This window comes from Lepisosteus platostomus, chromosome 10 (genome assembly GCF_059453375.1).
Source record: "Lepisosteus platostomus isolate fLepPlt1 chromosome 10, fLepPlt1.hap1, whole genome shotgun sequence".
Lineage (NCBI taxonomy): Eukaryota > Metazoa > Chordata > Actinopteri > Semionotiformes > Lepisosteidae > Lepisosteus > Lepisosteus platostomus.
In genome coordinates this window covers 2296552-2315184 of record NC_142620.1, presented here as the reverse complement: position 1 = coordinate 2315184, position 18633 = coordinate 2296552, and the positions used below count along the sequence as shown (strand labels likewise).

Sequence of the window (18633 nt, the reverse complement as noted above, 5' to 3'; positions counted from 1 at the left end):
CAAAGTCATTCCAAGTGCGAGCTTCCAAATCCATTGAATAAACCATTACTGGTCCTTTTCCAAAAATACACATACTGATCTGAGTTTTAACAGTTTTGTTAACAGAGTAGAAAGTAACTAGCAGAGAGTCCTAAACGGAAATTGTGAAACTAGTCCCTTTAAGATGAGGATGAACGGCTCAAAGAAACAAGCTCAAGGTCCAAGACTCCACACGTCAGTGACTCTCGTGCATTGCCTTACCCTTTCACCAGCTCCACAGCAATGAAATCATTTCCATCTCCGCTGTTGAAGAGGATGAATCCGTCGGGCGTTGTGGTTTTGAACTGGAAGAAGAGGTGCATGGAGGTGTAGGCCTGCAGCGTTGCCAAGCTGAGGTAGCTGCTCTTGGTTTTAAAAGTGACAGGATCGGCGATGATCGATCTCATTCCGAACCTGGCATTCAGTTCACAGTAATCAATATCACCGTTTTTGCAAAGGTCGATGTACAGCATTCCATTGAACTTCAGGCTCTGCAGATGGCCAATAAAACTGGAAGGGATGACAGATATAAAGCGCCGCTCTGTCATGATCCCTGTCTCTATATTGTGGAACTCTAGACGAGTGTGGTCTCCCACCATTTGACCTAAACGAAAAGGAAAGATAGCTGTCATTACTTTCGTCCTACGCAATGGATTCAGTAAAGTTAAATAACATATTCTATAGTTACAATGACATTAAACATGAAAAGCAAAAAATTAGTCTCGATATTGAGGATATTACACTTTTTTATTAACAGATTTCTATAAGTCATCCTAAATATTGATTTTCTTCACTTATGTACTTGTTTCTAATCATTGAAAAGTTGAAAAGTCATTTTTGAAATGTCTGTGTTTTTCAATACAAGTAGCTGCCTACAGTATAGGTATTCAATTCCATTTGACTCTATTTCAGCCAATGTTATTTCTTGCGATCTAAGAGACACCTGCTGGTGAGTGACTGCTATTACACCTCTAGTTCTCACACTGTATTGATCAAGCCTAACATGTTGTTGTTACAGTCTGGGGTTGGGGTGGCAATTAAAAGCTTAAACCTATCATGTGCATTGACAGACTGTATCTTCAATTATTCACATTGAGTAATTAGCACACATCTACATCAAGTTATCTGACAGCATTACATGGCTAGCACATGTGGAGACATTAACATTGTTGTTTGCGACTAGCTCATTCTTTGAGAACTCTACGCATCCCCTCTGAAGTTGCATTAAAGCAGAAGAAAGTACCTTCAGCCATGTCATCGTCAACCACGAGCTTCAAGCGTTTACCCCTCCGAACCACCTGGACTGTATGCCACTCATTATCATTGAGCTTTTGTCCAGCATAAAGTATTTCTGGTCCTTTGCCTGAGAACGATGTTGGTTACAAAGTTAATTTCATTTTCAGATTAAAACCAAACCTTTGCTTTACATGAACGGAGCAGGTGATGTCTTCTCTTTTAAGGTGACTGAAAGCTACAGCTTCATGTTTTTAAAATCCCCTGACCTAATAAAAACATTCGGAAAACAGCCGAGGGTGACGCCTGAATACCACTTAAGCAGGAACTGACAAAAAAGCACAAATTTACATCAGAGCCATCATCTCCTCACCCACACAGCTGGTGAAATTAAAATGTGTGTTTCTGCCAATGCAGCGAAGATAACTACAGTATGTTGCACATTCACATCCAATTCAAAGTCAATTTTCATCAGAATATTTTCTAGTTGTAGCAAAACAATTATTTCCTTTCTATCTCACCCACTACTGAAAACAAAGGTTTGGTTATGTTTTTATAAAAGTAGCAAAAACTGCATCAATTTTAAAAAATAACTTTCACATAATATCAAGAGTAGTTACTACCATATCAATTGAAGCTAAAGCCAATTTTCACTATTTTAAAGTAAAAACTTTTGATTCTAATTTCTATTTTTTTCATTTACCATTAAAATATTCCCTTTTGTTTTTAAAAGCTATAGATAATATTCATATTTTACAAGAAGCTTTTACTCATAATCAGGTCTTTAAATACCTTTTACTCTTATTTTTTAGATCAGCAATAGAAAACTAGATATACTGTAAACTTATTTCCTATCATGGTTAAAAATAACCTTCCTTATGCGAGCTCTGCATCTTTGATCTCTGTTGAATTGTGATCTATTTTATGCTGACATGATATGTAAAGTGAGTATACCACAATCTCATTTTCATTTATATGTAAATGTGTGTTTCTTCTTATTTTGTTTATATTTTTGTCTCCTATGTTATTTTTTAAGGTGATGACAGATTCTTTTTTAAAAAATGCAAAAATGATTCTGAAACAATACTAAATTGAGAGCAATGAAAGTACTATGTACTGTAGTACTGTAGCAGTCTCATTTAATCGTCAATTATTTAAGCCAGGTCTTAGCACTTTAAAGAATGGCCTGCTACAATTTTTAAGTACAATGAAATGATGCAAATCAAGCTTCGAGAACATTACAATATTTCCATAAATGTTTTGTTCTTCCTACCACAACTCTACTATGTGTTTATTAGCAACTTTAAGATATAATTAGAAGTTCTGTTCTCCTTGGGCAGAACAGGAAGATTAAATTGATTACAAGTTCAGACCAACGGTATAAAAGCATGAACAGCCAACCTGCAGTTGTTGCTGCTTTGGGGCCAAGAATACCCCGCCTCTAAAGCTACAGTACCATTACAGCTTTCCCCAGCCTTATCGAAATGAGCACTGCTGTCCGAGGGAGCACTGCACAATCCCAGAACACTTCAGCAACACTGGCATGGGCCTTCAGCAAGAGCACCACAGCCAGGCCATGGCCAGTGTTCAAGGACAAACTGCTGGATGATTCTTAGCTTAAATCTGCTATTTTTTGGGCTTGATGCTGGATTGCAGTTACAGTATGCTACCTCTATGTTCAGACCATCATTGTACAAGTCACAAGACATTAGCCCAAACATTTTCCACCCATAGACCCATAAAACTAGAAAAATCACCAGTACTATTGTTTTCTTAGTTTTGTCATGATTGTGCAGGAGGCAACCGCTTTGCTTAAAGCTTTTCAAGAACATGCAGATGATAACAGAAGAAAACTGTCGGAGTAACAGAAATAGAAATTTAATTATATCACTTATAGGATAAGTGTAGGATATACTCCCAACAGATACTCTACAAACATAGCTGTATAAAATGTTAATAATTACTTCAGTACACAAGTACAGGTACAACTGCATATCTGATACCGTACATATTTTACATCACACAGACCACAAAGAGATTCATTTAAAAATAAAATTAGTTCAAGTAATTATAACCTAATTAATAACTTATCTTTTTGTAAAAAAAAAGTATTGTCACTTAATTTACTGTAATTAAGTTGTGAAACTTTGAAACCCTAACCTAAAATATAAACTTCTCTTTTTCTACTAGATAAAGGAAAAAAGATGTAAAATTACTTCAGTAAGCAACATACTATCACGGCTAAATTAAAACATTTATGAGTTACTGAATTTGTATCACATGCATGCTGGCTAGACAGACTCTAGATTATTACTTTCAGGCAGGGCACACAGGCAATTCGGAGCATAAAAGTGTTTTTAATGGAAAAAAAATGATTGATTTAGTACCATGACACTCTATTAACTCCGTACATTGCTGAGTGTACGGCCTCAAACTAAAAAATCCTGAAATAAAAAGAAAAGGAGAAAATAACTTTTCCTTACTAAATGTAAAACAACTGACGGCAGATTTATTTTAATCATTCTAAAAATATGAGAATTTACACTCACCAAGGAATGTTGCACTGGCATTCAAATTAATTTCATGTACACGTTTTACCATGTAAAATTAAAGCATTTAAAATCCAAACTAATAAACAGTAGTACACAGGGAATTATAAATCCAGACAAATATCAGTACTTAGCAAAGGAACAAGTAATAGGTTTATTCCATGCTGAAAAAAAGAAGAAAAAACACGTTTCGGCCATGGAGCCTTCTTCAGGTGTGAAAAAGACAAGGCAGTCTTCTTCTCACACCTGAAGAAGGCTCCACGGCCGAAACGTGTTTTCTTTCTTCGTTTTTTCAGCATGGAATAAACCTATCCCATGTTCCTTTGCAGCCTATGCATGCTGACACGGCTACCCACCTGAAAAACTATCAGTAGTTAGGTTATACCGTAAAGTCATGTTCTGTGGTTCTGAAATGTCCATGTAAAAAAAAGAAAATTAAATAGTTACAGTCAGGGGGTGACAACACCACAGATCAACTAAAAATAATGCTCCATTAATAACTTCATAACCAAAAAAAACAAAATATAAAAAAAATATATATTTTCATAAAAGATCCCATGAGACTCAGCTGGGAAAGATGCTTACAGTACATGAGCACAGCTGCAGCTCTACAATCCAGTTCGGGGTTCGAGTCTGGGCCATGTCGCAGCTGAATGCGGTCAGGGTTCCCTAAGCCACGGCGCACAACTGGCAGGGCCCCCCCATGGACGGGGGCGGAGTCTCGGCCGTCTCTGGACCAGGCGCCGGCAGGCCTACGCTCATGTCAAGGAGGGGTGCTCTGCTCCTCCAACCAGGGCTGACCCCCCTGTCAAGGCCTGTCAAGCCTCATCCCTCAGTTCTCCTTGTCCAGGTACAGCCGTCCTGTGTCATCGCCGCCTGCATCAGGCTCTTCCACTGAGGAAAGCCCGCTCCTTTGTGGACTTCCTCTCTTAACATACCGGGTACCGTTCAAAACTGCTGTAGTATTTATGGTGCTTATTCCCTGTGCAGAATCTATCTCAGTGACTGTCCAGCAGTGCGCTCACATTAATAGCTCAAGAAAAGGGGCGGACAGAAAATCCATTGCTAAATAATTTGCTTACAAAAAAACAAGAGTGGAGCAGTAGTCAGGGCTCTGAACTCTGGACCAGACAGGCATGGGTTTGAATCCCCCATTAACTGCACTAATTCCACACATTAAGGTACAGTATCTTTGTTAAAAATGTCAACACAGAGCTGTAATGAAGCATTCTTCTCTACTTCAATAGTACTGTACTGTACATTATAAACCTACAATTCCAGCAGTTATTAAACACCTGTTCTACACACGTTAACTGAACACTGTAACATCAGGAGTCTCTGATTCTAGGTTCATGACATGCCCCCTATGCCCCTAAACAAACACTGCATAAAGTGAACTCTTAATGAAGAGGATGATCTCAGATGACAGCTCCCTCTTCTGAAGTCTGAAGTTCAGTAGTTACCTGTCTCTGGGATGAAATCTGCAACTGTGAATCTATCTCAAGATACCAGCTTCTATTATTTTGACAATGTTTTAAAAAGAAGACAATCTGAGCTGCAAGCAAAAGACCGATAAGTTTGTCTGATTTCCAGACAGCATATTCAATATGATCTGGAACCTGTGCAAAGGCAACATGTGCTCAGCAGCTCAGAGGCTGAGGAAGGCTGCTCTATCTTCATTAAAATGCTTCATTTCCATCTGCTACAGACGAAGTGCTGCCTGTGTTCGTTTTCACTCCGTTACCTCAGCTGTAGAGGATCATAATATGACAAACACTACTCATCAAGCACTGCAAATAGTGTTATACTCCCAACATTAAGCACAGCAAAGCCACGCTTTCTCACAAACCACATCTCAGCCTCAAATCAAATCCTAGTCATATCGCTACAGGGTAACAGAAATCAGTAAAATGACATCTAATGGGCATCGGCTCAGTTAATATTGAGTTTAACAATTAAATCAAACAAAGGATATATAATGTACATATTGTACCATGGTACCTGTACATATTCAGGTTTTGTGCAGTGCATCTTCCACATTTATGCAACACATTTACTACATGCATGGAACATGGAAAGGAACTGACGTGAGACCATAAGTGACATTCTGTTTCTAATAGTTTTTACATAACTAAGTCTGAGTGAAATTAGCACCTAAAATTAGGGCTCTAAACAAGAACTCAAGAATATCTATGTTGTGTTTAGAAAATGAATCACAGGTGGACAGTAAACACTCCCAGTCTGTGGACAGGACCTAGAAGACAAAAAAGACGAATGCCCAGTCTTGCTCTGAAAGGGCCTACAGTATGTATGTTACAGGTGGTCAGATTAAATCATCAGTTTCTAAGAATATGAACCATTGAAATGAGTTTAGTTAAACAGACCTATGTTAAATTAAGTAATTCAGAGATTGATAGGAAAAGTAATGGCTGTAAAGAATAACAAAATTACTTGTTTAATTAATCAATAAACGACAAGCATTCCTAATCTTTATAAATGAGCAATTTAGAGTGATCTACAGGACTAACTGGATTAATGCTCTGCAGGACAGGTTATAAGACTGTGTAAGGTACACAGATCTCCAGGGCCTGATGGTCCTGCAATCTACCAACTGTGAGAACTGAGCTAAGGTGTTCATAGACCACTGAAGCTCCTCCACAGTTCCTCAACAAAGGGGCAACACCCATTAATAGAAAATACTGTAGCTAATTTAGCACCCATCTATAAAAAGAGAACAAAACTGTCTATGTTTTTTAATTAATCTGATCATCAGTACTAAATGAAGGGATCTATAAAGAAACTGTATTCTTATTAAAACAGTAGGTAATATGGGTTTAGTAAGAAGTAAGACTTGATTTAGCAAACAGAATTATTTGCCCAACAGCAGCAATGGACACACACAGAATATACAGTACTGTTTATACGGTGGTATATTTATGATAATATCCTCAAAAAAGAATAGTTCTGAAATTGTAGATGGAGGGCTTCCAAAGTACTGTATTATTTACAGTATACTGAGTTGATAGAATGGATAGAAAAAATCAAGAGCACACATAAGTGGTGCCTTATATTTGTGGTGATAAAGTATAGTGGAGTTGAGTGAGAAATGTAGAATTTGAAACGAAGGGCGATGTGTTAAAATTACTGTGTACAAGCAAGACTGTATCTGGAGTACTGTGTATAATTCTGGACACCTGTGTTATAAAAAAGCTGTTCTCCTCTGACAGAACTGAGTGCTACTCGTCTTGAATGGAGAACGGGATCCTAATTCAAGTATTTAAAATCATCAAAGACACACATAAAATTAACCCTTAGACCAGACCTGTCCAGAGTCAACAGTGAAAGCTACAGATAAATTAATCATTTTTTGTACAAAGGATTGAGAGAGTCTGAAACAAGTTGCCTAGCCATGCTGTTCAAGGCGATGTCCTACAGTAGCTTCTTCCTAACAGCTGAAGATCTGATCCTGACATGAAAGGGAAGGACGGGCTGGGTGGCCTAATCTTGTCTGTAGCCTTTATGTTCTTATTTCTTATTTATGTTTCACTTCAGTCTGTAAAGTTCATATTCTGTATTTAGTAAGGGAAAACTCCAAGGGAAAAATGGCAAAAAGCCTCAATACAAACACTTTACAAAGTTAATTGTGCACATTAGAGGATAATACATTTCCATTAGAGCACTGTAACAATCATTGATCTTTGTAATTGAAATTAATAACTTACTAAAGATGCTGACTGAAACTAATTGACCACAGTCCAAGCTGCTGCTATGACAGATTGTACCCTGTTCTTGCCATCTGACTGATAGCAATCGTTTATACTGAGTGTATTTTGCTTTTTAATTGAGCAATTCTGTGCAGCAAAGTGCTCACATTTGTGTGGAAAGTTATGCCAGTTTACTCTTTTTCTGTTGCGTTACAGTATGTCTTACCTCTTTACTTAAAAATAGCCATAAGGTTCCCCTTTTCCTCTGCCACCCAGTTTGATCTCAGCATAGTGAATCTCTCTAAACATCACTGAGAGCCTGGAACCGCAGTGCCAAGCGGCTGCTGACTGTACCTGCATGAAATCATTACCTGTCCTAAGTTGCTGCAAATATAAATGAAATAAAACCATTCAAGTGCTTTAGTCCACAGTTTTGTGTTCTCAAAAACCCTCAACATGCATAAAGAAAAGACAACAGATACCTTGTAGTGGTTTGACAACGGTGCAATTTCATTGCTTTTCACTAACGTCTGCCTACAAGCATGGTCAAATAGCTATTTACTGTACAGTACCTCATGAATTAATTCCCAATGATTATTACTAACCTTTGGAAAAAGTGGCTGTAGTAAAACACGGTTTCCCATCACGCACTCATGTATTAGCTGTACTCAGACTTGAGGCATGGCCTGATTTGCAATAAAGATTCAAAGTCCTTTGATTTAGACAGAGAAAATAGAACTAGTTTCCTATTCAAATGTAAAATGTATTACTTTCACTCTAGTTATATCAGTTATAATGATAGCTAAGACATACTCTTAACATGGAGAACTATTTTTGTGATAAATGCAATCCATTTACATCCATATGGACTAAAGCAATTGCTTTAAAGGAGTTATTACCCCTTCGCTTAGTCAATACCATTATTCACTGAAGGTTTAAAAGGCCTGTTCATGAGTAAAAGCAGTTAAGGCATTTTTTTAGGATAAACATTAAACATACTGTAGTACTTTTACTTGCCATACAGTAGGTCAAGGATTAAAACAGTAGATGTACCTGGATTTTGAAGATGAACCAACAATAAAGATCATGGACCTCGATTCTCTGAATGCAAACAGAGCTTGGCCTGATTAGACTAATGCTGCCTTTACTTCTCCAGCTATACACAACATTTTTATTGAGTTTCCATTTCCTCTGCTGTACAGTGGGGCTGCTGTGTGTCACCCAGGAGGGGCAGCACTTCAGAAGAAGAGATTCCTTCTGTACATGTAAAGCACTTTGAGTTTCTTTCAGATTATGTTAATTAATTATTAACATTATGTTAATATCTTATTAATTTAATAATATTTTTCAGACAATTGTTTAAAAAACGTGTGTTTTATTCAGGGAGAAAAACTATGGCATTAATAAGTTAATGAAAATTATGTCAAATTGGGGACAAATTGGTTTCATACAGTATTTTTACTGTAATTATTTACTCAATCCTAAAATGCAAAATCCTTAAAATTATTTCTGTATGGGCTATCTGTTTAAATGTTATTTATCTATTGAATATTATATTACATCTTTTCTTCATTGTTCTTGAACATGACATTGGATTTTGTGCCACTCATGAGAAGACTTAAAGATGCAGAAAACTCATGAAGAGACCACGTTTCTGTGAGCTTCAGCCATGCTCCTCCCAGCACAGGCTCTTCAGCAGGTAATTCTGTTTAATTGGTTAACTTAGAACAGAAAGTTAAAATCAAAGTGGAAATATCAACAGATCTCAATGACACAAGACTCCTCTACGCATTGCTCATGTAACATGGTCTTTTACTTCAACTGGATCTAATAAAACAATCAGCATTAAAATATCCTTTGTCATTAACAAGTTGTGAAGTACACATACTTGTACATTTTCACCACTTATTCCTTAGTTTCTGTCTTTGACTTTGACACTATTTTTGAAGATTTATGCAAGTGGATCTACACATATACTGTAGAAGGTTTGTACTCATTTTAATTCCTTATTTCAATGTATATTCTTCTGAAAACATTTGAAGGCAAATACAATTTCAGTGTTACTCTGTTTGCATTTAAAGAATCTCCATAACTTGTTTTTTGTCATAGAAACAGAAAAAAGAGTGATGAATGGTGACTTAATAATCTGATACAAAACCCAGATTTTACACTTTTAAAATAAAATAAAAAATCTGAAGAATGTTTGTAATTAAAAAGATCAAATAGCATTTTTGACTTCACAGGTCTCTTCAACTCTCGTTATAAACATAAAAAGACTCCATATCACGTCTGATTCTCTGACCAATTTACTCAAAATTCTGAAACCAAAGTGTCTGGGGAAGCAGAACAAATGCTTTGCATATTGTCTATGCAATAAAAAGTATATAGAAAATTATAATTTATTGTGAAAACATTCATTTCCTATTTTATTTTAATGCTATAAAGCTGATTCTATTATACTGCTTAAAATGCTGTAAGAAACACGTAGTGTATAACAAGGCAAAAGGCATCGCATCTTGTTCAGAAAACCATACCTCTTGTGTTCCTGCAATTATAGGAAGGAATTTCTTTTCCAGTAAAATGTCATGCAAGATCACACTTTAGTACTGCACAATAAGTTATACAAAATCTATTAGCTATTAGAAAAACGATTTGCGATTTAAATAAACAACAGTAATTATATACAGATTATTAAGCCACCTTCATTTCTGAACCTTTTCAGTGATCCGTGATCTATTGCTCTCATTTCTCAAAGAACAGACATACTGAATTACTATATACAGTAATGAAAAAAGGAAAATTCAAAACATTGCTTTAGATTAGAAAATGTCAAGAACAAAATGAAACTTGAGTATTAACTTACTGGAGTTACAGTTTATCCTGATACAGTCTAGATGGGGAAGAATAAATGAAAGATGAAATTGCATCCTTCAAGGTTACAGCTGCAGACATCCAATAACAATTAGTCCACCCTTCCGGGGACAGACACATGCAAAAATGTAGCCATTTTATGTTTAGTTAATTTTGTAATTAGTCCTAAAATGTCAGGTCTGATTATGTAAAACAGAAGCAGATTAGAAGCATAGACATATAATAACCCTAAATTGCTTTTTCACTAAAGCCATAACATAAAAAATCATACAGGCATTATGTATATAAGTAACAGTATGTAAGATAGAAACTTTTATTACTGTACTTGAAGTTATAAAATGGCCACTTGTAAATTACTAACCACATGGATTCTCTAACCAAGATTTTGGTGTTTTGATTTTGTTAAAGCTCAAAGACTCTGACCCCAATATTCTCACACCAGCTTGTTGACTAAACAGGCTCCTAAAACTGTAGGTGTAATATTTAGCAATAAGGTGGTGTTAGCCATTTTTGGGTTTTGGAGCCATAAGTCTTTGAAATTCCACATTAGCCAGACTACTGGTATTTTCCATTTTCAGGAAGATATACTACACAAGGAATGAGGCAATAACTATGTATGAAACAGACTGTTCCTGCATGTACCTTAAAAAAATGTAAGTTTACTGACAAGCAAGACAGACCACAATCATGCTGTGGGGAAAATGAGCTATCAGAATTGCACAGAACTTTAAAACTATTTGTGATCTGTTTTACCCGAGACGTTCTACAGGACGGGCAAAGCAAAGCAAGAAAGCAATTACTTAAATTCCTGAGAAAGAGACAGCACTGTGCTGGCAATCTGGGCTTGTCTCCATGTGGTTAGGTTTATCATGTGTCGTCAACCGCAACAGAAAAGTGGGAGCAAACAGCCTCGATCCAATAAGCACCAGCACCATGCAGTGGCCATGATACCCTTCTGCTAGAACATTAAGAGGAAATCTGAAAGAGCTGTACAGTATACTGCATTAATTCCACAGGTCAGGTAAAGTATACGTGGAATGTGATCACGTGATCATGATGTCAATTCCACCTTAAATAAATACAGTACCTTCGACATTTTAGATATAGTACACAGATGTTTTATAGTAAGACAAAAATAAAGTTTTGAATGCTGTTTAGAAATAAAACTGATCATACTTTTAATGTTAGCATATTTTGTTAGCTAGTAGGAGCAGGTTGTACTACAGAATGTACAAGCAGCGATAACAGAAAGCATTATTAAATGCATTTGATGTTAAAAATGTGGGCACTAACACAACTGAACAATCTAAGCCAATCAAGTTATTGTTTTTAACATCTACTTGTACTTTTGCATTAAATCTCAAGCAATTACCAAAGCATATTTTTCAGTTAACTTAATGGTGGGCTGCTTTTTTCAGCTTCACCTAACAATTACGGCATGCATCGAATTTGTACGAAGCCTCTGAAAAGTGCTTCAGGTTGAAATTCAAGATAAAGTCCAAGGACACTCAGAAGTATCTGAAAAGGAAGAGCGAAAGCAACCTGCTTTTAGGGTATTTCATATCAACATCTCAAGACGAATGAGACGGATCTCCCTACGCGTGTGACCGTTTCTCGTGGGCTCTGCACAGAGAAGGGGACAGGCCTAGCCAGCTGCAGGTGAAGCTGTACGCTCTGTTCTCGGGCTGTTTGCTGAAAGGGCCGCAGGCTTCAGGCCTTTGAAGGGGTGAATGCCATCTTTTGACATAGCATGGCGGATGTTTTTGTTTTAGCTAGAAATGACTTTGTTTCAGACAATAGCAGATGTACTGTACCAATAAATCCTAAAACATGACAGCTTTACATTGACCAAATTGAGACACAAATATTCAAAGTAACAAATTTAAAAATCCATCAAGACTCTTCTGAGACAATGAGCAAATGAAAGTAACAAATTAAGAAATAACTATTCAGAAAGTCACAGCACTTTACATATCTAAAAAGATAACAAAAATCCTTATTTCGTTTATATTTCCCATACATCGGTTAAATTTGGACTCTTCAAGACACAATCCTTGAGCATGAAGAGTGTCTGCTCTTTAATTTTTAATTAGTAATTTTGCTGTAACTTTCTTGAAAATATATATATAGGATATATGGAAATGAACATGGGATTATCTGTTCAAAAGATGGGCCAAACAGCAAGTTTATTAAGGCCAACGTTTGGATTTAATAATAAACGCATTTTATAAAAAAGACAAATAAATGAAAATACATAATTCACAGAAAATCCATGCAGTTTCTTATTACTATTATTATTAGTAGTAGTGGTATTGGCATTGTTGATGGTATACATATATTAAACACCATTAAAGGAGAAAGAAAGCAAGAGAAGATTGTAGAGTCCTGAAATTCAGGGGTCATACGATACCTAAATTAACAGTCAGTTTCACCCGGCCTCCGTCCAGCTCCAGTCGGAGAGTGTCTGCAGAGTCTCTGGACGTCGTGGCCATGAGTAAACCATAGGCGCGCTGAGACATGAAGCGCAGAGAGACGTCCTCGGCCTCCGTGTGCATCACAGTGGGCATCACCACCTTCATATACATGCTCCCATCATAGCTGAGGATCGAGGCCTCTGCAGGCGCAGGAGGAGAAAGAAACAGCACTGAAGCAGAGATTGTGAAAGACTTCCAGACGCTAAGTCTGCTGTCGGCAGCTGAAAGGCCGAGGATCCTTTTGCTCATAAAAAATCATCTCATTATTAGACCGAGCTCCTTTTCATTGAGAACACAGAACACTTTGGAAGGGAATGGCAGAACTCAAACAGCTGGGACTGGCCTGCTGCCAGAACTTGTTTTTTCCCTTTAAAAGCAAAGGTTTGTTGGTTTGTTTCCTTTGACAAAAAGACCTGTATGGTTAGAGCAAAAGAAACTGATTTCTGAATATGCCCTGAGTGTGTATTTAATATTATTTAAAGAAGATCACACAGGGTGCCGTGAAAACATAGTTAATTTTAAATTAAGTGTGCGAACCATGTGTACATCAACAATAAAGATATCTGAACTAAACCATAATGCACGCCTCCATCTATAAGAACTGCATCTTTATTAACAGGTTTAATAACCTTTTCAAAGGTAAACAAGGAAAATACAGAACCTTAAGAAACAACAGATATTAAAGATAAAAATGCACCATTGTTTTGTGCCATGTTCTAATCAATACTGTATGTTCATTTTAAATAATCTATTTAAAGGTCATTTAGGTCTTAAAGAACTCTTTTCTCCACCATTGCTTTGGTCTTTGTACCCTGTGCTGCCTTGTGAATCTCTGCACCTTGTTGTAACTAACAAATTGTTTGAAATAAATTGGCAGAAAATTAATTCATGAGACAAAATCATATCTGAAACAGTTTGCCTTTCTCACCAGCCTCATGCTGTTATTGTTAATGCTTTGACTTGAGAGGTTACTGATTTTCTGCTCTAATAAATGTTCAACATAGCTGCACATTTTGGTATTCTGACACCCCACAGTGAATCCAGGGATATTCATTTAAACAGAGAGATTATGATTCCTGATAAGAGATGCACTTTTATCAAACATTGTCCTGCACCTGACTGCGTGTTTGTCACTCCACAGGCTGCTACCAAGAAAGTGCTCTACAGAATGTATTAGAAAATGCAATCATGCGTGAAATGTCTCTTCTGACACCTCAGGTTTTCAAAAAAGCTCTGGCTCAAAAAAAGTGCTGTTTACTGCTGCTTTGCACCTCCTGTCTTGTTCCAATTCTATTTCAGTGCAAAAGTGGTACATTGCGGATGGAAATATTCTGCGGTGAATGAATTTTAATTATTTCAGCTGGCAATGGCAGAACAGAGCAGATCGAATCAGAAATGGAGTGAACAAAGCAGAGGTTCCATAGAATTCTTCTCCATGCTTGAATCGCTTAGAAAAGTAATCAAAAATTCCTTGCTTGAGAATGTGTGGTTTTCCCCATTGCAAACTATTTTATTTAACAAGCTTACAAAAGAACAAAAAAAACAGTATTTTGAACAGCTTGCCCTCAGCACTGAATTTTAACATAACTGCAACTGACGAAAATGTGATCGGAATCTGTTCATCACAGTCATATTAATACTGCAGCAGCTCCGGTTGACCACTTTTAGTCCAGAGATGGACGGTTCAGGACTACACTGCATCACTAGGGGACAGAGTTCCGCCGGTGAACAAAATTGCAAGTGATTCTATATTTTCTTAGCTGGAATCAGACAGGGTTATCTCCAGCTTTCTTAGCACTGGCACCCTTCCTGTGAGCTTGTAAATGTGTTGATGGAGAACTGCAACATGCGGGCAGGCAGCACTACTGTAAGTCTGACAAACACACTGTTGGACTTGCAGTATGAAAAGTGGCTAGGTGCATGTTTTATAGGCCAGCATGGTCCTTCTCCACCTCACCCTGCTGACACCCTGTGCGAAGGCTTCCTCAGCGGCTGGCGATTACAGATTACAGATGAGGAGGACCAGAACAGGCAGTTCCATCTTTAACAACTGAAGAACAAGGGGAATGTTCTCTGCCTGTGCTGTATTTTGCAGTGGTGAGCTGAGGTTGGAATTTGGCTTTCCAAATCCGGGAGTGAGAACGTGGGATCTAAACAGATATCTCCTCTCTACAGACAAGATCACAGCAGACCCTTTTCCGCACAGCAATCAGCAACCCAGGCAGCTAAATTGTTAATTTACTATTCACAAATGTTAAACTCAAATGCTAAAACCTTAACTCACTATTGAAGTAAAACTGCTGACAAACTCTGCAATTACATAAAAATCAATATGTTATTATGTGCAATTAGCTGCTTCTTAGTCCACTCTGGGACTCGGCCAATTCTAATTTTACACTTAGCATACCAAGCAGAAACAGTACTAGAAATCTCCTTCAGGGCTTCTCACACCAAGAGCAAATAATAAACTGAATGCAAAAATCCATAGATAAACATATGTGATTAAAAATGCTCCTCCTTATTGTTTTTCTATCTGAAAAGATCAAATCAATGTCAGATCATAATTTAATTTCTAAACTATTGGCAGGTATGTCAGCTATTGACAAAAATATTTCACAAGAGACCTTAGAAAGATTGAACAGTCCTGTCTCACACATGTGGTTAAAAAGGTCACACTTTAAGTAAATTCTTATAAATTGAGCTGCCTCGATACAAACACAGAAGTTAATTAAATTAAGGGGCCAAGCAAAATCATGTTCACAAAAATTAGATGAAAGAGCAAAGGACCACTCATTCCAACAAACCTGGCTTGAATGCACCAGCAACGTACAGTACTGTAGTGTCTAGATTCAAATGAATTCTTTTTTGGATTTTAAGACACCTCTCTTCACACGCGCCACCACATAACACACACACACAAAGTGTGACTTTTTCAGGCTCCAATATTGAGCGCAGACCAAACTGTCCAGAAAACCATCTGCCGTCACAAAGGCGTGAAGTACATCAGTGAAACATGAGCCAGAAGGCAGAAGTAAAAACGATGTGGAAGTGCACTGGAAACCGAGACCAGGAGGTACTTCTTTACCCAGAGGAATGTGGGAGTGCTCTACATCACAAGCTACCCAGCTATCTCATTAAAGCCAGTACACTGGCTTCCTCCATGAAACAGCTGGATGAGATACTTGGATCCATTAACTACTAACAACCAAATGGGCTAGACAGGCTGAATGGCCTCTTCTAATTTGTAACCTTTCTTATGTTCTTCCCAGGCTGAAGCCATCAAATAAATCATACCAAAATATACTATACAGAATATATACTGTACCATGTTATAAAACCAAATATGCCCAGTTAATAATTTATATCCTGGGAAACCTGTATACTGTATTGCAATGAGCACAGTGGCTGTTGAAGTTTGTGTGTGGTAACAACAACAGATGTACTGTACATAAAGAAGACAGAGGAGCCGACTGCAGGGGGTGATGTTACCCCCACTGCACACAGCTCTGCTCCTGGGCCTCTTCCAGAGCCCTTTTAAATCACCTGCTGGAAAAAAAGTGCTTTTCTCAGTCGTAGAAGGACAATACACTGTCCTCAGTCTTACAGTCTATCTTATGGAAGCACAAGTTTTCCAGCTTCTTTTGTCACCTGTGCTGATGGACCGAATAAAGCACACACATTCCAAAGCAATCAATGTTCATTAATCTGTCAATCTCCTGCCACGGTCTTTAAATAAAGAGTGACTGTCTTGCAATTACATGGACATCACATCCATTCTGCAGTGCTTTTATTCCTCTGCTCAATCAAAAATAAACTCCAAGAGAATGTGTGCAAAACAAACAGCTTCAGGACTGCCCTGCTGTGTACCCTTTAGAGTCGCAATTGTCCCTCCACAGTCGCCACCAGGAATGCCAAGGAAAATAATCCCAAACTCAGCCTGCAGGTGATGGGCAAGCGGCTGCTGATTTTACAGGACACCGGGGGCTTGCTGGGTCTAAGCCTTAACCTCTAATACGCTGATAATTATACCATCCGGATTAAATAAAATACAGAAAATGGTGGCACAATGCACAATGTTTTGTTGCATAATATTTTGTTAGCTACCATATATTCAGTGACTTCCTCTAAAATTGTACAATATACAGTATATTCTCTAAAAGCCAGAAAACACTGATTCTGGACAAAGGTGGAACAAACCAATGCTTTTCTAGTTTGAATATCTCCGTCTCATGGATGACTGTAGCAAGAGGCCTGAATGCAGTTTCTACTGATCTGCATCACCTGTGTTGCCAACTATTCTAACACAGACATCAGCTCAAACCATCCTGAATATTCATAAAACCCCCATCAATCTTTCTGAACCTTGTTCTCAGTCTCACACAGGAAATGTTTGAAGACAATAAGACTGATGTGTCACCATTTTACAGGACTGCCTATCAGCATAGCGACTGCTCTGCAGTTCCCCTAGGATTGATTGTGGTTGTTCACAGTCACCTCCAGCTTCTTGAGCCACTAGGACAGTGGTGAACTCCACCGTGCCAAAGTGGTGGGCCTTCTGACACAGAATGTGACACTATCCAGGATCCTCTATGACAGGCTCAGTGCTGAATTAGCCCTGTTACATCAGAGCATCTACTACATACTGTAATTGAAAAAATAAGATAGGTATCTTGATGTACAGTACAACATGTACCAAGGCAGCACACACTGAATTGGGCACACACAGTACTGCTGCATACTGCGCAGCACTCATTCCTCCTGCCACTGCTCTCCTTGATATGCACAAATACATCATAACATGATCTGCAAATGCTGTTGTCAGCTATGCTCTAACTGCATTTTCCAATTACATGGGAAACAGAAAACCTACTGTAGATGTCCTGCTTCGTATATCAGAAATGTGACATTCAGACTTCCCTCCAGAAAACAGATAGCAATGGATCAGAGAAAGAGTAACACTAGGTGTCTGTGCAATTGTGCTACTTCACTGAAGAGAAAAATCAAAAGCTCAGTGAGGCTAATTTTAAATTCTAATGAAAAATGTACATCTGGAGGGAGAGTACAATTTGAAGTCAGTGCCACTTTACATACTGTAATTAGGACAGAAATTACACATGAAAAAGAAAGGTTTTATTAACCTGAAAGCTTGGTATGTTCATCTTGAAGCGAGCAAATTCAGTGGTTTCACATTAGGAATCAAGTTGTAGTGATTATTTATCTTCTTGTTTCTTCCTTAGATGCAGGTGAAACTGGTATTGCAAGAATCTGTTTTCACAGGAAACATGCTCATTCCTTCTTTGCCAAACAATGCTCAGAAAATCTGGAGCAAAATTATACTGAACAGATGTGCATGAATACAACAAACATAACTTTCATCAGGTGAGGAATTAAACGGCTGATATACTGGACCATAAGAAAGCAACCTGGATTATAAAGCTCAGGATGTCCTATATGGTAAGAAAAAAAGGTCAAACATGAACTAAGTTCAATAGGTGAGCAATTTACTGTATATGGGTTCTTAATTTTAATTTACCGTACAGCCATGACTTAAAAAAGTCATATCTGAATTATCTACTACTTACACAAAAACATCTCGATAACCTCTTATATACAGTACTTTCAAATGCAGAACACTACTGTATGTTGCTTTTGAACAAGCCTAGAGTTATGAGAGAGAGACAGAGCAGTGCTTTGCAGTGTTAATCTGTCGCAGTTTTATGTTACTGATTGGGAAAAAAAAATATTTTGCAATAAATGGACCACAAAGCTATAAGCCACAAAAAT

The 18633-nt window shown here is 37.6% G+C and overlaps 1 protein-coding gene across 41 annotated transcripts in view; it reads right to left on the bottom strand.

Moving 5' to 3' along the window:
- The window catches only part of LOC148653013 (neurexin-3a), a 386386-nt gene that overhangs the window by 244760 nt on the left and 122993 nt on the right, over positions 1 to 18633 (bottom strand). For 31 of the 41 annotated variants that reach the window (XM_088647457.1, XM_088647475.1, XM_088647430.1 and 28 more), the window contains 4 exons: positions 12786 to 12989; positions 10368 to 10394; positions 1262 to 1381; positions 241 to 622 (listed from right to left, as the gene is read on the bottom strand). In XM_088647457.1, coding sequence (XP_088503583.1) covers positions 241 to 622; positions 1262 to 1381; positions 10368 to 10394; positions 12786 to 12989 — 733 coding nt within the window. The remainder of the gene's footprint in view (positions 1 to 240; positions 623 to 1261; positions 1382 to 10367; positions 10395 to 12785; positions 12990 to 18633) is intronic. The other 10 variants (XM_088647437.1, XM_088647446.1, XM_088647444.1 and 7 more) reach the window with 1 other exon arrangement.